Source organism: Melopsittacus undulatus, chromosome 3, assembly GCF_012275295.1.
Source record: "Melopsittacus undulatus isolate bMelUnd1 chromosome 3, bMelUnd1.mat.Z, whole genome shotgun sequence".
NCBI classification, from domain to species: Eukaryota; Metazoa; Chordata; class Aves; order Psittaciformes; family Psittaculidae; genus Melopsittacus; species Melopsittacus undulatus.
The window spans coordinates 59,120,474-59,144,745 of NC_047529.1; the positions used below are offsets into that span (position 1 = coordinate 59,120,474).

General features: G+C 40.3%; 1 protein-coding gene across 1 annotated transcript; it reads right to left on the bottom strand.

Moving 5' to 3' along the window:
• Positions 1-518: 518 nt before the first annotated feature.
• BEND3 (BEN domain containing 3) lies at positions 519-23,986 on the bottom strand. Its single transcript, XM_034060718.1, has 4 exons — positions 23,849-23,986; positions 12,313-12,357; positions 11,647-11,864; positions 519-6,761 (listed from the first exon to the last, which is right to left on the bottom strand). The coding sequence occupies exons 2-4, from the start codon at positions 12,344-12,346 to the stop codon at positions 4,488-4,490; spliced, it is 2,526 nt and encodes an 841-aa protein (XP_033916609.1). The 5' UTR covers positions 12,347-12,357; positions 23,849-23,986; the 3' UTR covers positions 519-4,487.
• Between the last annotated feature and the right edge of the window lie 286 nt (positions 23,987-24,272).

The window sequence follows — 24,272 nt, forward strand, 5'->3', positions numbered from 1 at the left end:
TGCCCAGTGGGGACCACAGCCCCCTCATGGAGAGATCAGGAGATGGAGTAAGCAGGTGGTCTGCCCATGTCACAGGCCTACTCTTTTACAGCCACTAATGAGAAAATGACAAAAATGGAAAGGAAGATGCTGGATGAAAACAACAGCGTACGGGTGAATCTCCCAACAGTCAGATGAGGTAGAAGGAAAACGTGAGTATGATGCAGTTTTGATTTTGTCAGGAGTCATCTGCCTCCAGCACTGGGACTAGCCAACCCAGAGCAGCTCCTTCAGCCAGTGCTCTGCTGTGGGCGAGATGACCTCTCAGAACAGCGTTTCTGAGCTGCGATGAAGACAGTGATGAGTATTCTGTACCCTGTGAGAAACTTCTGTAAGAAATTAAACTATCACTACCCATGAGAAGTTTAGATGAACAACTTCTATAATGGAGGGGGTAAAATGAGGATTTCAAAAACACTGTTACTACTAGGAATGTATCTTAATAGTAGGACAAAAAGGTACGTAGGAAAGAACAAAGACAAACAAACATGGATTTATTTCTTTTTCTGTCTTTCTTAGCAAAGACAGTCAGAAGGAAGAATTAGGAGAGGGAACTAAACCATCACTTCATCTATGCAATTTAAACAACTTCAAGCACATTTGAAAGCAGTCTTTTCAGAATGATCCTGAAGAAAACCCCAGAAGTGTTGGTGCTAATTGCATTGCACTAATGATGAAAAAAATCAGAGTCAAACCAAGGAACTGAAGTAGTTTTGGCAATGACAGTGACGGAGTTTGTTTCATTTACTCAGAAAAACCATAGGCTTGAACCTGCCACACTTGTTCTCCCATAGATTTTAAGTGCAACCAATCAAAATATGCACAGTTAAGTAAAATATGCACAGTTAAGTAAAAACACCTGTCAATCTATACCCCACCCTCAGTACAGGCAAGCTTAAGACAGTGATTTTCCCAGCTGCTTCACATCCTTTTAATCAGCAAAACCAAAATCTGAATAAAAATAAATTATGACTAAAACCTGCATATTATTTTCTGTGCTTTTGGGGCTGTAGAATTCATATTATCCCCTTCCAGCATGAAATCAGACCTGGTGTGCCTTTGCAGAGTGTCAAGCACAAGATCCTCTGTTTCTCACTGCTATAACACAATATAAACATCAAACAATAGTTGAAAAGAAACAAATGACAGATTTTGAAAAAGTGTACCTACAAATAAATTATCTGCACCTTGAAGATAAGAAAAAAAGCCAGTCAAACATTTTGCAGAACGTGAAACACTTTGGTGGCTGTAATACATCAGCGTAACAAAGTGGTTGACTTCATGTAAAGATCTTTCTCAATTGCGGACTCATTGATTCTGACAGCTGAATGCAGTTAACAGGCAATAAAGTGATGCATACTTGATCTCTCTTTTGCTATGCGGTTTTGCATCTTTTACAGAGCTTCTAAGTAAGTTTTTAATTTGTGGGAAATGCACAAGACACAAAAATACATAGTTATATTACACCATTTCTTTCAGACAGCTGTTAGAAGTCAGCTATTCAATGCTTACCTGAAGCTGACAGAGACACTTAATATGCACCTTAACAGGGTTTACTGACCTGGTAAGTAGAAAGTAATAGTCATCCATAGCAAGTCAGTGTGTGTGCACGGCTACACGCGTTCTGAACACTTCAATATCTAGCAATCTTCCTATGATAGCCTCACTTCAAAAATGACAACTTTATTTTTTTAAACAAAAAAAATCTGAAAACTGGAAAAATATTTTTAAATGGCTGCAGCAAACCAGGGTATTTTCATTTATGCTTTTCCTGAACAGCTGAGGTTGTCTTAGACCTTAGTAACAGACTTTGTAAGAAAAACTTCCTGCTTGTACTCAAGCAATCACTAGACAGCATTCCTCTTGTATGAAAATAATATACCTTTAATTTATTTACAAGACTGACCAACTGGATGAAGTGGCTGTACTTCAGATGCACTGAAATAGCTTTCATTAGTGAACTACATCACTATTCATATGTATTTCTTGATATCCGTTATAAAACATACAATCAAACAAATCATGAAAGGGTTGTGAAGAGTGAGATAAAAGGAATGTATACAACAATCAGAAGTTAAGAGGAAAAAACCAATTAAAATCTTTCTACACCCACTTTCAAAAATGTCATTTTAAAAGGTGAAAATTGTTTTTTCACTACTTAGGTAATATGAATTGACTGAATTTTTTACTTAATGTCAACATCTACAGTAAAAGCCAGTATATCTCAAATTTGCATGCTAGCTAGGAACATCTGTCAATTGTAGAAACACTTAATGTTGATCAAATTCTTCTGGGAGCTTCAACATCACTAAGTGGCGAAACATGTATGACATTAAGATAAGAAAATGTATTTCTTACCTTCTGGCCAGCTATTCACAACAACAGGTTAAGCAGTTGTTAATATTCTCTGTAATTATTTTATCTCCCATAAAAGTGCATGTAAAAAAATTCACAGAGGTGCTAGGTAGCATACAATTACAAGAGAAAGTCTTGGTTTCTGATACATTCAGCTTGCTAAATTTATGCTAAAATGAAAGATGCAGACATTGTGGTATCAGTTCTTTATCTTTGGTAAAATGTTTTCATTTTTTATTATAGCCATATTTGCTTTGATATCCATCTTGTGCATGGTCTGCTATTATTTAAACCAACAGGAAACATTTGTATGGATATAAACAGTATCAGTGTATTATTTAGTACATTCACGATTTTCTTCATACATTCTTTGAAAATGTTGCTAGCATATGGGGAAAATGAGCAAATGCTACTAACTATTATGATTTACTCCCAGTTTAACATAATACTTTTACTAGTTCTTGCCATCAGGAAAAAAACCGTTTTGTTTTGCTTTTAAAAGAAAGGGATCCATATGACTCTAAGAGCAGTAAATTCTAAAAACCTGAAAGTAAAAATATCAAATATTTTGTACTTTCTTACAAATGCTAAAATAGACAATTACACTGGAACTGGCATAAAATTTGACACTACGACCCATCTACGTAAACAACAAAAAAGGACCACAGACAACATCAACAATTGCTCCAAGGTGTTCCAGCGATGGTCAGTAAGCGATCACTGTCTTTACTGTCTTAAAAATTCATGTTTGACTCTCTCTCACCATTTCTATCAGTATTAAAAGAAGGAAAAAAAGGAGAGGAAAAAAGAGAAGAGGAAAACTAGTTTTAAAGCAGCACTCTCCAATGACAAGTCATACAGCAAATTCACATTGGGTACAGGGTGATCTTTGTTACACTTTAATATATTAATGATGTAAACTTGACTGTATGAACCTAAGTTATACATACACAGTTATGCCTCCAAATAGCTACTAATTACACTAAATCAATTTGGCAAAGTGAAGGAATTCAATATTCCTACACCCAAAATATCCAAGTGTTGCTGCATTTAAGCAAAGAATTAATTATATTACCACAGCTTGCAAGAGGGGATCCTGAAACACTGAATTTCATCACAAAACCCATCTTTGCACATACTTTTTATATCTGCAATTCAATATGAACACTGGAAACCTTTGGAATCATGATTTTGATATTAAGGTCTATAATTTTTCCAAGCTTTTGTTTCAGGTCTTTTTGCTGTTAGCAAATATCTTTGCTATTTTAAGAACACAGCAGCAAGCAGGCGATGGCAAGACATTCCATGGGTACACGCCTGGGTCTGTTCTGACATGCTTTATTCAAACATCCTCTGTCACACCAGCAGTGACACTGGACAAAACAAGAGAACTCACAGGGGCAGGATCAAGGTTGTCATGTCAAGATTAAAAAAAACCCTCAACCAAAAATTCACATCGTGTCTGTGCTCACATCTCAGTTTCTCAACAATTCATTCTTAGGTTTAGAAATAAAACCTGGGTGATGGCTGAAAATGCAGATGACACTATTTTGACCCATTTTTGACATGGTTTTATTATTTTCAATATCTCGGTATCATCAAGAACACAACAAATGTGAAACTGCAATTACTGTAGAAACAAAGTCTAATATTCCAATGATTTCCAGTGAACATGGCACTTTCAAATTTAAATTAAGGTTAAATTTCAAACTCTGAATTAAGTTACAAGTCTTGTTCAGAAGGGTACAATTAAAAACTGCTCCTGAAGAGCACAATGATTTTTAAAAAATATTGTTTATTATCAGAAAGTGATAAAAAACAGAAGATGCAGAAATGGGGAGTGGAGTAATACAGTTTCAATACATGCACTAGTGAGTCATTGATAGTGCTATCGATGACTTACGGTCTTTACCCATGTACAAATGTAGTAAGCCACTTCCCACTGCTGCAGTGCCTACATCAATACAACACACACATTAAAAAGCAACAAACTTAGCCCCTGACTGTCCTAGATGCTGATCACCCTCAGCTCCTGACAGGCCCCTCAGTCTAAACCAAAGCATAATCCTGACAATAATTTAGTGGTCAAAGTCTTAGGAATTTAAAGAATCTGTGACTTTTTTTGTTTTCTTTGCTTTTTTCAGTATATCACACTTTTTTCTGTTAGGACGCCGGCATCTTTCATCAATGCTCGGTATACATTCATAATGCCACACTTCTTCCATTTTCTCCACAGGGTAAACTGCCTCCACGTAATGACGGATCAGTCTCAGTCTGATAGGATCAAGCTGTTTTTTGTTACAAGCACCTGAATGGTTGTATTGCAGCCTGAGATTCTCTGGAGTAAAGAGTTCGGGAAAGAGTCTTACAAGAAGCCTGGCAGCAAAGTTGCCGACCGACAGGCTCTGCTGCACTATCTCTCTTACCTCCTTATCAGACAGCAAATACAGAGAAGGCACAGGGAAGTCCGGATTTGGAACAACGAGCTCATCGAGTGGTATCTTGCAAAAATCCTTGCTGCTTCTTTCTGGCGGCAGTGGTGGCCCTTCAAATTCCTCTCGAAACCTCTCGGGGTTTATTACATAGCTGAGAAATTCCCTCCTGTCGGGCCCTGGCACATGGATTCTCCGTTGCTGTTGGTAAGAGCGCCTTTGCTCCGTGTCTCTACGTCGACACCTCTCATCAAGCTTCCCAACAAACTCCAATGTCCACACTCTGTCATTCTTTGCTCTGGGGTACAGTATCTGCACATAATGTCGAATTAATTTAATTCTAGTGGGGTCAAGCTGTTTCTTGCCTAAAGATCCACTACAGTTGTATTGCTTCCGTAAGTTTTCATGAGTAAACAGTTCAGGAAATAAGAGAACAAGCAATCGAGAGGCAAAGTTGCCTATGGAAAGACTGCTTTCATATATGCTTTTAATCTGTTCTTTGTTCAACAGGTAATCTGGGACAGGGACATCGAAATCGGGAGGGGGAAAGTCAAGTTTGTCGAAGTCTATGGGTACAAGCCAGATTTTTTTTGAGCGTCTACCTGGTTTTTCATATTCAAAACTGTCTTCCACTTTTATGATTGACACATCATCTGGTAAACTAGAAGAATCATAATAGTCATCTCTCATCTGATCACATTCACTTCCATCCATATATGTGTTTTCAAGCTCATCGTTTATTCGCTGCACACATTGCTGCAACCAGGCTTCTTCTTCTTGTACATCTGGAAAGTAAATTTCAGTGTACCTACGGATTATTTGAAGCCGATGAGGATCCAGCAGCTGTCTTCCAGAGTCTCCAAAGCAGCTGTACCTTTCAGCTAATTTTCTGTGGTCAAAGAGTTCTGGAAACAATCGGTGTAACAAGAAAACAGAAAACTCCCCTGGAGAAGAAGCTTCATCTAAAAATTCACTGAGATCCTGAGCATCCAGCATGTAGTCTGAGGCAATGGCACTACTCCTGTCTAAGGACAAAGCTTCATCCTGCTCTTTATCATCGATAAAATGAGAGGATTCGACTTGCTCACTCTCATAAAAACTGGACGACTGCACATTCTGCTGACTGTTTTCCATTTCCCTTTGAGCCCAAAATCTATTGAAAAAATCATTGACTTGAGGCAGACATTCCACCTGCCACACAGCTGTATTCTTCACAGAAGGATAACAAACTTCCACATAGTTACGGATCAGCTGCAGATGAAGAGATTCGAGTTTCCTTTTGTTGAGAAAGCCGCATGCACTGCAGCTTCTGCTGAACTCATCGTCGCTGAAAAGCTCTGGGAAGAGCTGCACCAGCAATCGGCAAGCAAGGTCTCCACCTGATGTGCTTTGATCCATGATTTGTTTGAGCTCCGCAGAAGTCAGCTGGTACTCCGGGGGGGGCTTGAAGTCTGCAACGGACTCTGTTGGGCTGACTTGCTTTTTAATTCTGCTAACCTCCAGAGACAACAGGTCAACTTTACTGTGGAGCTGAGTCATATTGGTATTGAGGGTGTTAAGTGTGTAGAACATTTTCTGTATCAAAGAATATATATTTGGGTCAGAATCTGTGGTGGCTGCTGTTACAGCAATGGCTGCAGCCGAGTCCCTTTTGCGTTGGTCATTCAAAGTCCGAAGAGGCAAGGGACTGCTGGGGTTGATTTTTTCAAACAACTCATAGGAAGCAAACTGCTCTGCTCCTGGTGGGTTCTTCTTCTCTGTGATTTTGTGTGAGATGCCATAGAGAGGTTTTTTGTAAGATGGAGTGGTTATGTCACTGAAAGATTCTTCTTCACAGAGCCACGTTACGTTAGAATTCTTGTTCTTGTTTGGCTGCTCTGCATTTACCTGAGTGGGTGAGCCAGTATCTCTGATTTTCAAGTTTGAAAGGGGACCCTTGAAATGAATAAATATTGTATTAGTAAGACCACCTTCAAAATATTAACTATAAATATGTTACATACATATACAAACTCAAAATTTCTCCAGAGGACTTAGCTGTGTTAAATACATCAGAATCAATAAATTCATTATATATATAAAAAATAAAAAGACAGTAAAGTATTAGTGAAGGTGGTTTTGTTTGTTTTGGTCATGGTTTTCTCCATGGAATAAAACCCAGTAATAACACTTAGTACTCTTAAATCACAGAGCTCTAAATGCTCTCACAAATCAAGTATCATTATGCTTCACCTTGCATATGAGGATCTTGGGCTGTAAAGAATTCGGGTGGCAACAAGTCAGCAGCAGAGCCAAGAATAGAATCTAGGTTTTCTGACTCCTGGTCTTGTGACCTTGCCACTGCCTCCAACAACAACATTTAACGTTCCAGCACTCTCTTTAGTTTAGCTTTTGAAAATACCTCAAAGGCTATACGCTAGATACCCAAATTATGCTTCTTTTCTTACCCAAGTGAACTGTAATTAAAAAAATAAAAAAAGTCAATTTAAGTAATAAAAATTTAAGAACAAAGTGGAAAGCACCTTGGTATTGCCTTTCTAAAAAAGGGAAGCCCAAGATTTATTTATTTCTGAAAGGCAGGAAGTTTAGACTCATGGGTATCTAATTTTCTAAATTATTTAGGTAAGAACCAGTAATGATCTCTTAAGGAATTACTGTTTTCAATACTTTCTAACTCTTCTGCTTGAAATGGAAAGCAAGAATTTTCACCAACCCACTGCAAATATGCAGGGCTTGGGTGGGTTGGGTTTTTTTGCCAACACATGGATATTGCAAATAGAAGCTTGGGAAGCTAAATAGATACAACAGAATCAAAATCCAACATACAGAATTCAGACCTGAGAAAACACTCACAGATTTTAGAGAAGACTGTACCAAAACATTTTGCTTGGCTTGTTCCACAGAACATTAATTAGATAAAAACCCACAGAATTTGAATTTAAGTATAGAGACAAATGAAACACAGACTTGAGGTCTGACCTGAGAGCCACAAGCAATGTGAAATCCTAGTGAAGACCCTGCTACATCTTACAGTGGGAACTTGAATTAAAGTTCCCTCTGAAAAAACAGAACTGTAACACTCATGAAATCGATGGGGTCCCTATGTGCACTCACACTTGGCATCCGCTTACTGCAGTGACAAACTCCATCTACTTACTTTTTAATTTCTAATGCAATGTATACCCAAAAAAGGCTCAGAAAAAAAACAAGCTGGTTTCTGCTCTAACTTTAGAAACCAGCAGATTCAATTAAGTCGAAGATGTGAAGTATCATTCACATCATACAACCCTGTATATGAAACCTCATGCTTTTCACATCCAAAGTTGTATGGATAGACGACAAAATGAAAACATTAATGCAAAGGCAATATATTTCACAGATATTTGCAGTATCCCTAGCCATGGTGGGCTTACACCTGATGTCCAGATCCCATTTAGAAGATTGTTCTTCCAGTCCCACTCATACAGCACATTTGCTAGGAGGACAGCAAGGAACTACAGTCCTGTAACACCACCAGCTATTAAAGGGTAACTTTTATCCCAGCAAGTGGTATGATATGCCCTAACTAAATCAGCTCTTTGTGACTTGTAAAATAACAGAACACAAGAATTGTGAGCAAACTGAGATCCACATTGCTCCCACCTAACTATAGGGTCCTATGTTGGGTTTGAAGTCATACACCACCTATACCTGTCAGTGGAGAAACAGAGGTATTTCCAGATGGCAACAGAACTCTCCCAAGCAGACATCACCTGAAAGCAGGTCATTAAAATCTGCACTGACAATAAACATACTTCTGCTCCCCAGTCAGACACCCAGACCAAATTATAAACTTCTTTTACCAGTTTAGATAAAAGAACAAAACAAAACTGGAATTTTGGAGAATACATTTCTTATGCATACAGTGTGATCTGCTACCTAAATAGCTAATTATTATAGCTAATAATTCCCTAATTATTTATGTAATAATACTTGGCAATGTGGGAGTAACATCTATTAATGCATACCTCTCACAGAGCCAGGGCACAGTGATATTAGAATGTGTATTAAACAGCACAAATTGATTGTCTTCATTTATCTTACTGCACTTTGAAGTGAGTATTGTGGAAGTCTGCGTTACCAGTTTTGGATGCATTGCTCTGGAGAAGTGTTCATGCTAAGAACTACAGCAGATCTCTGCTGCGATGACAGCAAAACTTCTGTGCTTTCACTAATGCATCTCAGAATGTATGGATCTTCTTGCAGAATAGATCTGGTTATCTGCATTTCAGAAACACAGACTTGCTGTTTGACTAATGGATGACAACACATTTGGGCCTACATTTAAAGACTTTTTGTTTCAGATATATTCTTGTTTTATTTTCTTTTGCTTTCAATGATCTTGTCTTTATACAGTTTCCATCTGGGAACAGCACTATTCACAGCACAAATACATGGCTTTTCATAAATTCTCCAGTTAAACTGGTATGTAATACTTTAAAATCCATCTTGTGTACACTGATCTTTAAACATCAGTGTATTTCATATAATACTACACCCATTTAAGATGATCAGTTTTAAAGTACCATCAAAAAAATAAGCAAGATATTGTCCTATGAGATTCAATTTACATAAAATGGTGCTGCTTTTTATACTATATTTGCATAGCAAGTTTTTATATTATATGTGTTCTTTGAACATTTGCAAAATGAAGTATTTTGTAAACATTGACCAATTTAAGTAATTGTGAAATAGTCTCCCACATTATCTCTCTGACTCCTAAAGCCAAGTTTTAAAAGTTGTTTAGTTATCGCTCTGTTCAGTGCTAAAGTCCAGCACTCTGTTTATTATGCTTAATAAACAAAGTCTAAACATCTGTAAGAATACAGAGCATAATATTCTAGCATATGTGTAAAGAATAATAAACACATGAGCAACAACCACTTAAAGAGATTCTATTAAACACATGAGAACTTGGAAATGTCCTGTAAATAAACTTTTGTAACTTCTTTGAATCTTTGACACTTAAAAAAGAAAAAAAGAGAAAATTAATTTCTGGTTATGAAATGACAATTGGAATTAACAAATAAAAGGGAAATATCTTCTGAAAGTCATTTAGTAACACAATCACCAGCCCCACAGTACACTTATATAACATAAGTAGTACAGCTCTTCTTATACCATACGCAGATGCTTATGTGACTTGTAGTAAAAACATACTACAAAGCACAATATTCTCAAAAATAATTAACATTTTGTTCTCTGTTTAATTAGAAGTAGTTAAAGAAGTCATCAACTAAACCAAAATATTGATATTAGATAAGTAACTTCAAAAATGTAGTTAGGATTGAGGACTATTTCGGGTCGGTTATTTAACTAAACATGCTGATTCTTTGGGGTCATTCAAGAATGAATTTTCATCATTGTTACTGGGTCACTTTCTGATATTATCAAGTCCAAAGTTCTAATTAATTTCAAACTAAATTTAAAAATTTATTAAAGGCAACCAGTAAAATGCAACCCGAGCACAGTTCAGAGACCACTATGAAGCTTTTTTTAAGAATTTGAATGCATGTCTTAAGGTCCCTTCGAACTCTCACTATTCTATGATTCTATGTAAAACAATTATAAAAAGAGAAATTAAAAGAAAGAAACTGTAACAATTAAAACCTACCTACCACAGGCATTCAGGGAAAAAAGCAGCCTCGAGAAGTCAGAGAGACAACAGTCAAGAAAAAGAAATATGAAGAGCTATGGCTAGGAAGGAGAAATGCACAAATACAACATGCAATAACTGCCTAGGTAGCAGAACAGCAGAAAAGGGTACGTGAATTAGAGTAGATCACAAACTAAATATAACCCAGGGCCTGTCTGAAGTTATTCAAAAGAGGATGAATTTGAATCTAGGTTATTTTAATAAAGTGCTGAGTGTGAGAAACAGAAGGTCATTACACTGCATTAGAGGGTGTTAGAAGAGATGTGACTACCCAGCACTGGACATTACCCTTCTGGGAATCTTACAGGAACAACAAAAATGTAAGGTCAGTTCTGAAGAAGAGCTGAAACCCCAGAATTTTAGTCTTGGAATGAAAGGCAAGGGTGGGCAACAACTCATCAATTTTCCCATGTGCAGAAGACTTTTCTAGGAACAGATGATCACTGCTCTCCCTTACTGAAAAGAACAAGGACAAAAAGACACTTGCTCAGTTTCAGTAAGGATTAATGAAAATCTCTGATTGCTAGAGAGGTGAAACACTAGAACAGGATAATGGAATACACTGAGCATCTCCTCCACTGCCTGGGCAAACATCTGGAGTGTCATAAGTTGGATGCTCCACTCGAAGTTGTAATATATTCTGTTCTTGATATGCTGAAGTCTTCTGCATCCCTGCATTTTTATCTTTCAAATAATACACAAATTTATACTTGTCTTACTGACATTGAAATCTGTGTCACAGAAGGAAGAATTACAGCCCTGATTCCATCACTGAGGATCCAGCTGAAGGGCTGGGTGACATGAGACGAACTATAATCAGAGTCACAGTCAATTAATCCAAATCACTACCTGCTCCTACATTCTCTGACAAACAACAAAAGTGTACTTCATATGAATGAATTAACCTGTAACTATATTTCATATATATAATTGCTCTCACATTATTTAAAGAAATACGCATACAAGTAATATGTGCAAACATGGTTAAGATTAACCACACTTGCCTTGAACTCATTACTAATGCAAGTCTAGTTAAATGACTGGCATTTTGCTTGTAGCAGCAACAAATTTAGCCTATAAAATATGAGCAGAAAAATCACAGAAAATCATGTATAGAGAAGTCACCTCTTGTGTAAAGCGTCTTTTCTTCACGCTGGGTAAGACATCTTGCTGGCTTCCATCACAACCCAGTGAGGTCTGCTTCCGTTTGTTGGAATCCTGCAGGAAAGTAACTGTGCCATCCAATGAGTGCTTCTCGGCAGATCTGGATGATACTGAGCAGTCTAGAGCTTCATCTTCATTTTCTGTTTCTACTTTCACAACATTATTTTTAGGGATTTTTACTGCAAAAAAAGAAGGTTTAGAAAGATAAAGCAATCTCTTCAGAAAACCATGACACCAATAACAGAATCTTTCAGGTTTTGTTTCTTTTCACGAAAATGTGTTTTGAAATTATTTTTTATGACTTGTATGACAAGCGTATGCTGAGGCCACGCAAAAGACAAGTTTTTATTAAGCTAGGAACCATTCAGTTATCCAGTGAATTACAGTTTCTTCCCCAAAGAGTCTAAACAAATAAAGTTACAGTAGGAAGATGTATTTGCAAGGGGGGAAGGACGTAGAGCAGAAAATACAATGAGTAATAATGATAATGGTGTATTTCAGATAGCTTTTTAAAAGCCATTAATGTAATTTGTCTTGATCCAAGCACATTTTTTATCAGGTTACAAAGGGTTTAATTCAACAAGTATTTCTGCCTGATCATAAGTTACACAAAACGTAGTATTTTACCTTCATCATCATCAGTGATTTCAGCTGAATTCATCTTCTATCTCACTAAAGAACAAAACAAAAATAAGTATCAGCATCTTTTGGCATCAGGAAATATCTACATCTGCTTTTATAATCAGAAAAATAATATATATAATATACTTTTAATCTAGAGCCATTAGGCATTAACAGCCCATAGATAATTTCCACATTTGTAATAATTTTCAGTACATTTCATGGCCATCTATAGAACTGCCTACATGCAAACCATACCGCAGACAACATATGACAGCTAGGAAAGTATTTAAAACCATGTCTTTTTCTGCTATGGAGAAAAATAAAAGCCACCTTCTTTATAAAATATCTTGGCAGTATATAAATGGAAGTTAACTGCATTACACTCTCCATCCTGTACCAAGTCACCACTTCTTATTACAGTCAAATGTTTTTGTACTGTCATTGTGGTGACCCAAAGTCCTCGGAGAAGGAAAACTCATCATAAACTGTAATACACATGCTGTAGTCAAGTTTTCATTTAAAAATCTTTGATCTTTTGGTATGGTTTGCATCAGTTCAAGCAGAGCCATCTGCAGATCTACAGTAATTCCTTTTTTTCTGTTAGCCTCTAAATAATGTAGGAATATTTTTTGTAAGGAAAAAAACCCATATGTATTATTTTAGCATGATTTTAGCATTACTTCTCACATGAAGAACTCAGCTGTTCTTCTGTTATATGGAAAACTAATTTTGCAAGTTACTTGGGGGCAAACCTCAATCTGTGAACATGTTCCTAAAAGATACTCCAAATCTTTTGGAGATCTACAAAGCGAACAACTCTATCAGGTCTCGCTGACCGTTACAGGGCACACAGATGCAAACTGACACTCAGTTGGCAAGCTGGTGACTTGTAAACTGTCACCCACCGCTAATGTTCATCTACACAGAGCATTAGGTTTACTTGGCCCCAGAATATTATTACTTTACATTTTCACAGTTGCATTCTGCTTCCTGCCTATCTTTTATCCAAGGTCCAAAATCAAAACAGGCTTCCCTGTGCTGGAGTAAGTGAATAAAAACAATCAATCAAAAGCACACGTACAGCCCAGGGGTGGGAATTACAATAAAATTTAAAAGAGGGATGGGGAGAGAAAGAGACAGACTCTGGTCTGGAGTTTTTAAAACTCTCTACCTTTCTTTTAACAGTGTTGAACAGAAGTACTTTTTCAAAAGAAAAAGCCCAAAACTATTCAAAACTCTGTAAACATTTTAATATTGTGCAGCTATGAATTTTTCTTCTTCAGCAACTGATGGCTGTTAACAGTAAGTATGAGATCACGTTCTGGATAAGATTTTGTACAACTGCACTACAACGCGTTATGCACACAGACTGAATCAAAACATGCATGGAGTTATAATACCAGCTCATACCAGGCCACTCTAGAAGCCAAAATACTCTTTGATGTGCTGGTCTTCAACATGGCCCCTAAATACAGTTTTTTAAAGGGCATCCTCAAGAAGATAACAAGAGATTGACTTCATCATCACGTCACCAGAAAGCCTCTCCCAGTTGGATGTACAGCTACTGCAAACCCCTTAGATAGTTACTCCTTTTAACCACCATAATCCCCTCTTTCAGGACTTGCATTTAGTAACCGATCCACATATAAATTATGCCAACTTTACAATACTGTAATCCCACCACTTAAAGTTCTGCAAACTCCTGCAGAGACATAATAATATGAACCTAAGTTGCCCACACCAACTTTTAAACCACTTGATATACACGCATGAGAGTTAATATCAAGTCTTACTAACTCAACAGGACTTACTTAGGAATTTAGACACAGCCACTACAGCTCTTTATGAAAAAGCCTGAAACAGTGTACTTCATACAGCACCATCAAAAAGCTACACCAGACCTTAAGAAAAGCACATAGTACTAATTGTTCATATAGTCATGAATTGATATTCAGTGCCTAGATCTTACAGTTTTCCAGGCTGCGCTAGGCTTAGTTTGGAACGATGTGTGCAAGACCAACATATGCCAGTGCTCAAGAAGCATGACAAGAGTCATTTTGTGAGGGCCAGAGGTGACAGCAATCGAATCAGCTGGTACCACTACAGAACATTCTGTAATGGAAATCAGAATGGTTTTCCAGATAATCCTAGACTGCTCTATCAGAGCAAAACATGAGAAGATTATAAATACAGAGTCAGAAGGGAAGACTATAAAGGTAGTGGCAGATGGAACAACACAAAATATTTAGGAGAGGCTATAGGTAATTATATTTTCTGTCTAACTCCAGCTATCACTGCTACTCAAACAGGAAAAATGGTGTAGGAGAATTCCTCTGGGAGAATATAAGCAAACTGGAAGGAGAAGATAAATGAGGAGTTGAATAACCACTCGTTAAAACTGGAAAAAAGTGAAACTAAAGCAAAGAACATACCCTGGTTAACAGTTAACTTTTTCTAAAAGAGGCAACACCAGAAGACTAAAGCTATCCCAAACTCAGGTCAAGTCACATTAAGTCAAAACATTGTTTCACAAATTTAAAACAGTGGTACTACTTCAGTTGATTTTTTTTTTAATTTTAAAACTGCCAGAATACAATTAAAAGAGAATAGTTAAACCCAGCCCCAGAATCAATGAAACCTAGAAAGGCTGGGCTTTGTATTCCATAGAATCAGCCTGTCTTCATAGGAGAAGCTGCTCCAGCCCTTTGGTCATTTTGTGGCCTCCTCTGGACTTGCTCCATCAGGTCCACATCCCTCTTATATTGGGGGCCCCAGAGCTGGATGCAGTGTTCCAGGTGGGGTTTCGCAAGAGTGGAGGGAGGGAATCAACTCCCTTGACCTGCTGGCAGTAATTCCTCTGATGCAGCCCAGGATACAGTTGGTTTCTGGGCTGCAGGCTCACATTGCTGGATCACATTCAGTTTCTCATCAACCAACACACCCAAGTTCTTCTTCTCAAGGCTGCTCTGAACCCATTCTCTGCCCAACTTGTATTTGTGCTTGGGATTGCCCTGACCCAGCTGCAGGACCCTGCACATGGCCTTGTTGAACTTCATGAGGTTCACACTGGCCCACCTCACAAGCATGTCAAGGTCCCTCTGGATGGCATTCCTTTCCTCCAGCGTAACAACCGAACCACACAGCTTGGTGTCACTGGCAAACTTGCTGAGGGTACATCAGTCCCACCGTCCATGTCACTGACAAAGATGCTAAACAGCACCAGTCCCAATACCAACCCCTGAGGAACACCATTTGTCACTGGTCTCCACCTGGACATCAAGCCATTGACCACAACTCTTTGAGTGTGACCATCCAACTCCTTATCCACTGACTGGTCCATCCATCAAATCCATGTCTCTCCAGTTTAGAGACAATTTTTGAACACTTTGATACCAAACAAAGCACGAGGTCCAGCCTTTTCCTTTTTGGGAGTCCCAGTAATATCTCTCTCCTTATCAGGTTTCTTGTCTTCTTAGTGAAATTTGTAAGAACTTGAACACTGTGATAAAATGAAGCACATGTAGAAGCTTCTGATGAGAGACAGGATTCAACTACCCCTGTGATTTCCTGCCTCATAGTCCCACCTGCTCCCTCAGACACGCATGGGTGCCCACCTCAGTTAAGCATGGGTGAGCCCTTCCATCTTGATAAATTGACAGAAAACAATTCACTTCTTTCTTTTCTGGGTGATTTTTCTGTTAATTCAGAGAGGTCAAGGGTAAGGAAAGTAACTGGCCCCTGGTAAGGAGTACGCATGAGGTTTGTGACAGAAGGGAAGAATTAAAACCAACCTCTCTCTTACCAGCAAGCCACTAGCTTGGTTCAACCGTTTCATGAAACTTCACCTATCATCCATTTACACCACCATCTTGCTTCAAATCTGAGTAGCAATGGACTTGCCTATGGGAAGGGGAAAAGTCTGTGTGCTTGTGCTAGCATGTCCATGCTTGTATGCATATGTAAGGTTAACAATAATTCTGTTTAAAGTCCACTACAGATAAAACATTTTAGATTCTTTAAACTACTGATTACAATGAATCAGTACTTATGAATAATAGTTATTGACTCCCTAGAAGACGCAGCAGTGTCAAAATCTGTTTTGAGTTTGCATTCTGGGCCAGATTGTGAGAATAAACAAAGTTGGAGTAAAAATGAACTAAAAGAACCTAGGACAAAAAAGTGCAAATCAAGTCAGAAATGGGTCCAGTAAAGCAAATACCTAACAATTGCTCCTTGTCATGTTGAGTACACAAACACACTACATTCTTATCTTATATGTCTCTTTTCAAAACAGAAGATACATACATTTATCATCCTTAGCCTAATACTGACTCGATGCTATCTACAGGACAGCAGTTAGCTAGTTCTGGGAAGGAGTGAACATCCTGTGCTGAAGCTGGAAACAGGTAGGCAGCCGTGACTGACAAGAGTAACCAGCCTTGGTGACTTTATCTTGCTGAGACACAGACAGATACTGCAGTACATCCTGGGTTTTGGTGAAAAAGAGGATCTGGAAGAAGCATTCCAAAACATACCAAACACCTACAACAGCACCTAGGTCAATAGCTAGATCTTGATCCTAATGAAGTTGACTGGAGCTATAGCTTAAGCACCAGTACTTCCACCTGAAATGACAAAAATATGGTGCTTTACCAAATATGAACACAAAATTTGAACTTCAAGGTTTAAGGGTTTTGCTTGTGAATAGTTTAGCTTGTGAACCAAGTTGGTTTATACATATTTCTCTGGGTTCTCTGGTTTCTAATGTCTGAACAGTTCAGAAACACCTAACAAAACAGACCTACAATCAATGAATGAACATAACTTTTCTCTATGCTTGCACTAGAACATGGGTAAAACCCAGAAAGTGTATATCTCGTAACCCTTATTATGGATCCTACACCCCTGAACACTAAAAATGAAGCAAATAGCTAATACTCTAATTTTTATTTCAAGAGACTGAGCCTTTGATTAATGGTCTTCTAGTACAGTCATTACCTAAGCCTATCTAATGTAGGATAAACAGTAAGATGTGTAACACTTGGACAAATTCAACAATCAAGGAAGAAGAGGTAAACAGACCCCATCCTCAGAACACAAACAGTAACTCATCAGATTTTACTGCCTACATTTCATCTACTGAGAACAGTTGTCTTGAAAACAGTATGTGGTTTTTAACTTCTATATAATTCATGTCATAGAAATAAACACAGTACTTATGTATCAGCATGTACTCACTTTCCCATTTAAACTGCCTAGATAGCTACTAGTGCTGGTACTGCACAGATACCTGTGTGAGCCATTGCTGGGTGTCATGCAACAGAGCCTTGTGTGATGCCAGCGCTCACTTGGGAAAACAGAAACATTACTTTGAGCTCAGCCCTCCAGACTCACCCACACATCCTGACACTTCTGAAACAGTTAAGCAAGATGAACCAAAAAGGATGGTTTTCTTAAGGTGCTCAGAGCTTCATTCTTCCAAGAGAAGTAAATAAGTAGATTTTTAATCATGTAAACGAGGATACCATTCTTTTTAAACTAATGCACAATGAGCCTATTTGCAGAGAACTGATGTGATATATGGAACTGTGTCCTCCTACTTCAAGTTAAATTACTTCTAATAAATTGAATCGCATTACAGTGAAACTCTAAACACCAATCTAAGTGTGTTTGATTTGTGATCTTGTGATTTGCAGCAAGATCCAGACATCCCACTCAGCTATCAGCTAAACTTGCAAGTGGTTATAGATTCTAGATACCAAGTTTCTGATGTACTGCATGTGCAAAAATCTTTTTAGCCCTGCTCAAACTGCTGCACTAGGAGAATCTCCTCTGCATCTGGCCTGCTGGCTAAGATTCAACAGCCATTTTCAGAACATGCTCAGTACTGTGGGACTCTTATAGAGGACAGTCATAAATAAGTGTAGGGTATTTCACTTACCAATGGCACAGGGCTTAAAGAGGTATCTGGGAGCCGGAAAAATCTGGCGTGGTTTTATTGTTGTTGGATGTTTTGTTTGTGTGTGTGTTTGGGGTTTTTTGTTTGTTTTGCTTTATTTCCTTTATTTTATGCTACTTTTTTTTTCTTTCCTGCTCTCAATTCTGCAGCAGTGACAAGAATTCAGATCCCCAAATGCTAGAAGAGTAACCTCATCATCTGGTTACGGCACACCAGAGGGCAAGCAGGAAGAGCTGTGGGCCAGAGCACAGGGCGACAGGGAAAGAAGAGGGGGTCCGGTCCCAGCCCACCTTGGCTGTCACTATTGGCCGAATCCTCTTCCCATAGATCCTGCTCTCCCTTCTTCTCATCTGATTAGATGATGAACAAGACAACTCAACGAAGATACTTAATGTTCCCTACTTCACTGGTATCACTAGACACAGACCTCTCTTCAAAGGACTTATCAGGTTATGATGCTTAATTGTACCTCTGTACCATTTTGGTAACAACATTCAACATTGAAATGGTATAAACCATGGCTAGTGGGAAACTCAGTGCATAGCACAATGCTGTGAGTTTCAAAGCATGGAAGAATACCTTAAAAATTAGGGCATTTAGTGCATCATGCTGCATCAAGTAGAGCAAAAAATGCGATCATTTTATTGAAAACAAGCCTAACCAAAATATGCATTGAAGCTTTAAGGATTCAAAGCACTTAGGTACAAAAGATTTTATAAGGGAGCAAATTGCATAACATACTCTAAATGTATTTCAGTCTCGTATCATCTGGTATAATGCATAAAGCTACTTAAAAGTACCTACTTATTGGTAGAGAGTTCAGAATTGAATCATATGCTTAAGTTCAGTCATTCCATAACATGCATTCTTCTATTTACCACCTACCAATTACTCATGTGTTGGCTCTGGAGGATACTTTCCCTACCTGTGACCTACTTATGATTGTGACCACTGTAACAGCACAAGGTACTGAAAGATCTTACTGACAACAGCTAGATTTTGTACTTACATACAAGATCTTACTGACAACATAACACCACGGTGGTTTGCTGCATCCACAATCATTCTTATAGAATGCATGACAGACCACTTTCAAATTCTGACTTAACCACCCCCCCCAAAAAAAAAAAACAAAACCCCAAAAGTCCACCAGAAAAATTACTGTTGTTCTGCTATTCGTAACTAAAAAAAAGTAACTCTTTACTCTTCAAACTCCCTTATCTAATGTAAAAAGTTCTGAAAACAAAATAAAACAAAAAAGGTAGTGCAAAAACTGCATAGAAAACTACAGAAGTACACACATGCTGTATGTGGAAAGCAATTCTCACTTCATAACCCTTGTTACTGATACTAACAAATGTAAGTGATTCATTGTCTTAACTAATATACTCCAATAAGAATGCCTGTTATCAGTTTTATACATTTGCTATTTATAATTTAAATGCTTGCATAACATTGTACTGTTCAGCTCATCAATGCATAACAAAGGTGTAGACGCTCCTTCTTAAAGGCACACCATCCCACTAAATATTTTTGCATCTTCATGCAGGTGGGAATGAATGTCTGTAATTCTTCATTATTGATTATAAAAATGTTTTTAGAAAGACAGGAATTTAGATACTGTGTATCATGAAATGTTTATTCCTTTTAAAGCCTCATGGTGGTGGTACATTGCTTCATATATAAAAGAGGCTTCAATGAGAAGTACTCTACTCAAGTATTGTTTGGTTATGAAGACATGAAATGTCCTTTAAATTTTGGTCAAAAGTTAAGATACATGTGTTTGCTAATAATGTTAAACATGTGTTTAACAGCCCGTGTGGATATAAGTTACTCAATTTCCTTACTATTATCATGCAGTGAAAGATACAACACTCCTCTTAAAGCGCAGGTAACCCAGTGCAGTTAATGGTGTCAATACCAAAAAAGCTGGTATTTGGAAGGAGGTAACATTGGCTAATTTTTACAAAGAACTGTATACTGAACTGCTGTTTCACAGCCAAAGTAGCACCTCCTCCTACACATACTTTCCTGTAGCAGGACTTTTATCACAACATTGCAATGGTATTATGCTATGTAGTTAAGCGTGTGGTTTACCCAGAGCCCACCAAAACTACTGTACACATATTCCTCCTCAGTAAGGGACAAAGATTAATCACTCTAGTAGCTAGATACTCACTGGACAGTCAAGCGTCTGTAGTCCTGCTCCCTCTCTTCGAGTCTGTCAGTATTTCATATGAAACATGCACTGGATAAAGCACAGGGAGCAACTGATGCGTCCCAAGGGAAGAAGACCACAGACTCTAAAGCTGGGGTAGGTAGGTGGAAACATAGGTGGAAGCAGTCCTGTCCCACACAGGTGAGCAGAGGGCTGCTCTAACCACCCAGTGACAGTGTGAAATACCATCCCTCATGATGCCTTAGAAGAACAATTCCTGTGTAATGCTTTGAAATATCAAGAGCAAACACCCATTCCCAACACCCAGCCCTGCAGTCCCAGGAGGAGACAGGACAGAAGGCACGCACCACTGCTCAGGCTGCCCAGGAGTTGCCTCCTGCTCAGTATGTGTGTCGCTTTCCAGGCTGTCTCTTGGAAAACTCTCCTGCTGGGCTGCAGAAGCAAACCTAGAGAACTATGAGTTCTGAGTTCTGTTCTGAGAGCCAAGTAATCTGCATCTTTTACTTCCTAGCTGTAGCACTGGGCTCAGTAATTTCGATATTGCAGCTATCCTAGGGGTACATCTGATTCCTCCAACTTGTACAAAAACAATGTAACTCACATTACATTAAACTGAATTACGCATACATACCACTCCAAAATAGTGCTGTAACTTTTATTTCGTGGAGGCAATGTTTGCCTTCTGTACAACTCCATGGGCCAGTGATTTGACTTTAAGTATTACAGAATTTTGACAAGGCCTTCTCAAAAAAAAAAACCAACAACCAAACCCCAAAACAAATTAACAAACCACAAAGAAACCCCAAAAGAATGTTGGTTTGCTTTTGTTTTCCTGTACTTCTCTGCATTCTCATTCTTATTTTCTATTTAAGTATCCTCCATTGCTGAAAATCTCATAACCATACTCATCAGTATGATGGTGAGAACAAGTAAGTAACTAGAAAGGGTCACTGCCAGTATGGTCCCTGAAACATTACCTACTAATGTTACAAATTACACCTGAAACTATTGTAACAGACAGAAATCGGGGAAAGAAGGGGAAATCTGTACTGTTTGATTTGTAGCCCTGACTGTACTTTGTATATCTTTAGTCAGGTTTCCTTATAACTTGTGACTTTTTGTAGCAAAAAATTTGAAAAGGCTGGAGAACTTATGTGAAAAGGCAGCAGGATGAAGAAGTCTGATACCTGAAACCAGCTTTATTAAGAAAAAAAGCCCTGATTTCAAATTAACTACTCAAAGAAACTGAAATAAGAGAGTTGCTTCAGTTGATTAAACAATGAGCAAAATGCAAGCAGACAATACAAATACCAAAAGCAGAAGCTTTCTACTCTATCATTTTTAAGCATGCTGCTGAAGCCAAAAGTGGAGGTTTTGAGTAAAATTTAGTCTTGATACCCAGTACTGATACTTGAAACATTAAATACCTTAGAAAAGAATATTCCAACATTATAATCATGTTTGAACTATAAATACATGTAGAACAAGTTCTAAAACTATGAAAAAAGTATATTTTTAAAAGCACCAGCAGATGTTGTTGGAAGCATTACTTCTACGGACAATAAAATCCCTATACTTAACATAGTTTGAAAACCTCCTCTGCTGCCCTGTGGAGGAGGACAGGAAGCCTCAAGCCTCCTGAAGCCAGCCTGCAGTGAGGGCACTTTGCCAATGGGACTTACGGGGCATGTTTTCAATTTGGGCCTTTATTTAATTTTAGTTACATCTGCAGATGCAGTTTAAATAAAAATAATAAAAAAAATCACTCCTCTCAGTTTTCCCACAAGTTGCCCAACACAGAAGTTTTCTCAACCTGTCCCCTGTACTTTACCAAACACCAATTTAATCTTGCAGTGATCAGCAAAATATTAACCTAGCTTATTTCTAGCATTAATGCATCCTCTTCAGTCAGGTGCTTTCCCTGGTCTATTAGAAACATTTTGTTTTCCTCAGTGCTTCATTCTCTTTCCTCATTCTTTGCATTTATTTTAGAACACTGTTCCATGTGAACTTCATACAGACAACTTAAAATCTCCCCCAAACTGCATTCAACTTTGCTTTATTTTTATCTACCTGACATCTAAGCTATGAAAATACTTAGCAAAGATAGAAAGTGTAACTGGCCCAGTGCTGACTTTGATATAGCAGGAGAAAAATGTATCAACATGTAACGGCAACTATTTGTTTTATTAGAAGTACTCATTCAAGTACATTAATCATCTGAATAGCAGGTATCAGTCAGAAGCAAAGAAAAGGGTTTTCTTCCCCTGTTTAAATGTCTCTGCCCTGAGGGTCGGGCATACACTGTTTTTATAGGTGGCAGCGACAAACTACCAGCACTTCAATCCAAAAAGCTCTGGGACTGCGTCAACGCTATGTGGAAGCCGTCACATGGCTGCTGGCCTGCAGCCGGCTCACATTCTGCTGCTTCAGAGTTTGTCCCCTTCTATTTACAAAAGGCTGTGTGGAAATACCACAGGGGAAAGTAGGGTAGAGGCAGCGGGCAATGCGGGCAAGCCGGGCAAAGGCAGCGGGCAACTCCCCCGCGGTGGCCTTCTCCGGTCCCCCCAGTGCACCACGCACCCCGAACCGGCGTGAATGACCACCCTCCCGACGCTCCTGCCACCATCTTTCTCAAGCCAGACCCCAGCCCCATCGTTCCCGGGGCCACGCTGCTCCACGGGCTCCTAAGGAGCCACCGCGCGGAGCGCCCCGGCGGGACCCGGTACCGGGAGGCAGGGGGAACCCCGCTGAGCCGCGGCTCCCCCCGCGCGGCCGGGACTCCCCGCGGAGGGGCGGTGGCGGCGGAGGGCGCCACGTGGGAACGGCGCGGCGGCGTCGCCCCGCCCGGAGGCGGGGGCTGCGGTGAGGACGCCCCGCGCGCCCCGCACGCGGCGGCCGGGGCCGCTTCCGCGGTCAGACCCACGAGCCCGAGGCGGCGGTGGCGGCAGCGGTTGATGCTTCCGGTGCGAACCCTGCCCGGGCGGATCTATGTGGCCGGCGTGCGGGGGGGAGAGGAGGGGATAAGGTGAGACTGGAGGTGACGGCGGCGTGACCGTTCCACTCTGCCCGCTCCTTCTCCTTCCCTCCCCCCTGCGCACCCCGCAGATGGAGGCACCGGGCCGGGCGCGCGTGCCCCGTGCCGCAGCGCTCCAGCACGGTTCCAAGTCACGAACAAAGAGCCCCCCGCGCACCGCGGCGGGGGGAGAGCGGCGGCGGAGCCCCGAGCCGCGGCCGGGGGGGAGGGGCCGACCCCGCGCCTCCCGCTCCCCCGCTCCGCTGGCGCGGCCCCTCTCCCGGTTCCTCCCCTACCCGCCGGGGCGGCGCTCCCCGCCGGGGGCTGCGCGGAGCGGCGCCCCTCCCGCCCGGCACGGGAGGCGAGCGGCGGCAGCGGCACTTACCTCAGCTCCGCGCGTGGGCACGGGAGCCCCGGGACGGCGGGGGCGGCTGGAGCGGCCGCCGCTGGTGCCCGCGTCTCCCCCCCCGCTCTTTGTGTGCGAGGGTCCGCGCGCTGCGCTCTCGCGTGACGTGACGGGACCGTGTGTCATTTCCGCACAAGGACACTGAGCCCCGACCCGCCGCGGCCAGCGCCACCCGCCGCCCCGGGGCAGGGGCAGAGGCGGGAGGGGAGGGGGGAGGAGCAGGCCGCTCTTCCCCCCCCCCCCCCCCCGCCTCATCCCCACCCCTTCGGCCGCCAGCCACAGGGAACGCGCGGTTCCCACTGGAGACCCCGCGCGCCCCCGCCGCTCGCTCCCACTCGGCGCCAAGCGGGCAGCCCCGCCGCCGGCCGCAGCTTCACCACGGCACCCCCCATCCACACCTCCC

What these genes read in the sequence shown, in the direction of transcription:
- BEND3 (XM_034060718.1), bottom strand. Translation starts at nt 12,346, where the DNA reads ATGAATTCAGCTGAAATCACTGATGATGATGAAG. An exon ending in AATCACTGATGATGATGAAG is followed by an intron (nt 11,865 to 12,312) that starts GTAAAATACTAC and finishes CTTTTTTTGCAG; the next exon opens with TAAAAATCCCTAAAAATAAT. An exon ending in AAAGACGCTTTACACAAGAG is followed by an intron (nt 6,762 to 11,646) that starts GTGACTTCTCTA and finishes ATTCATTTCAAG; the next exon opens with GGTCCCCTTTCAAACTTGAA.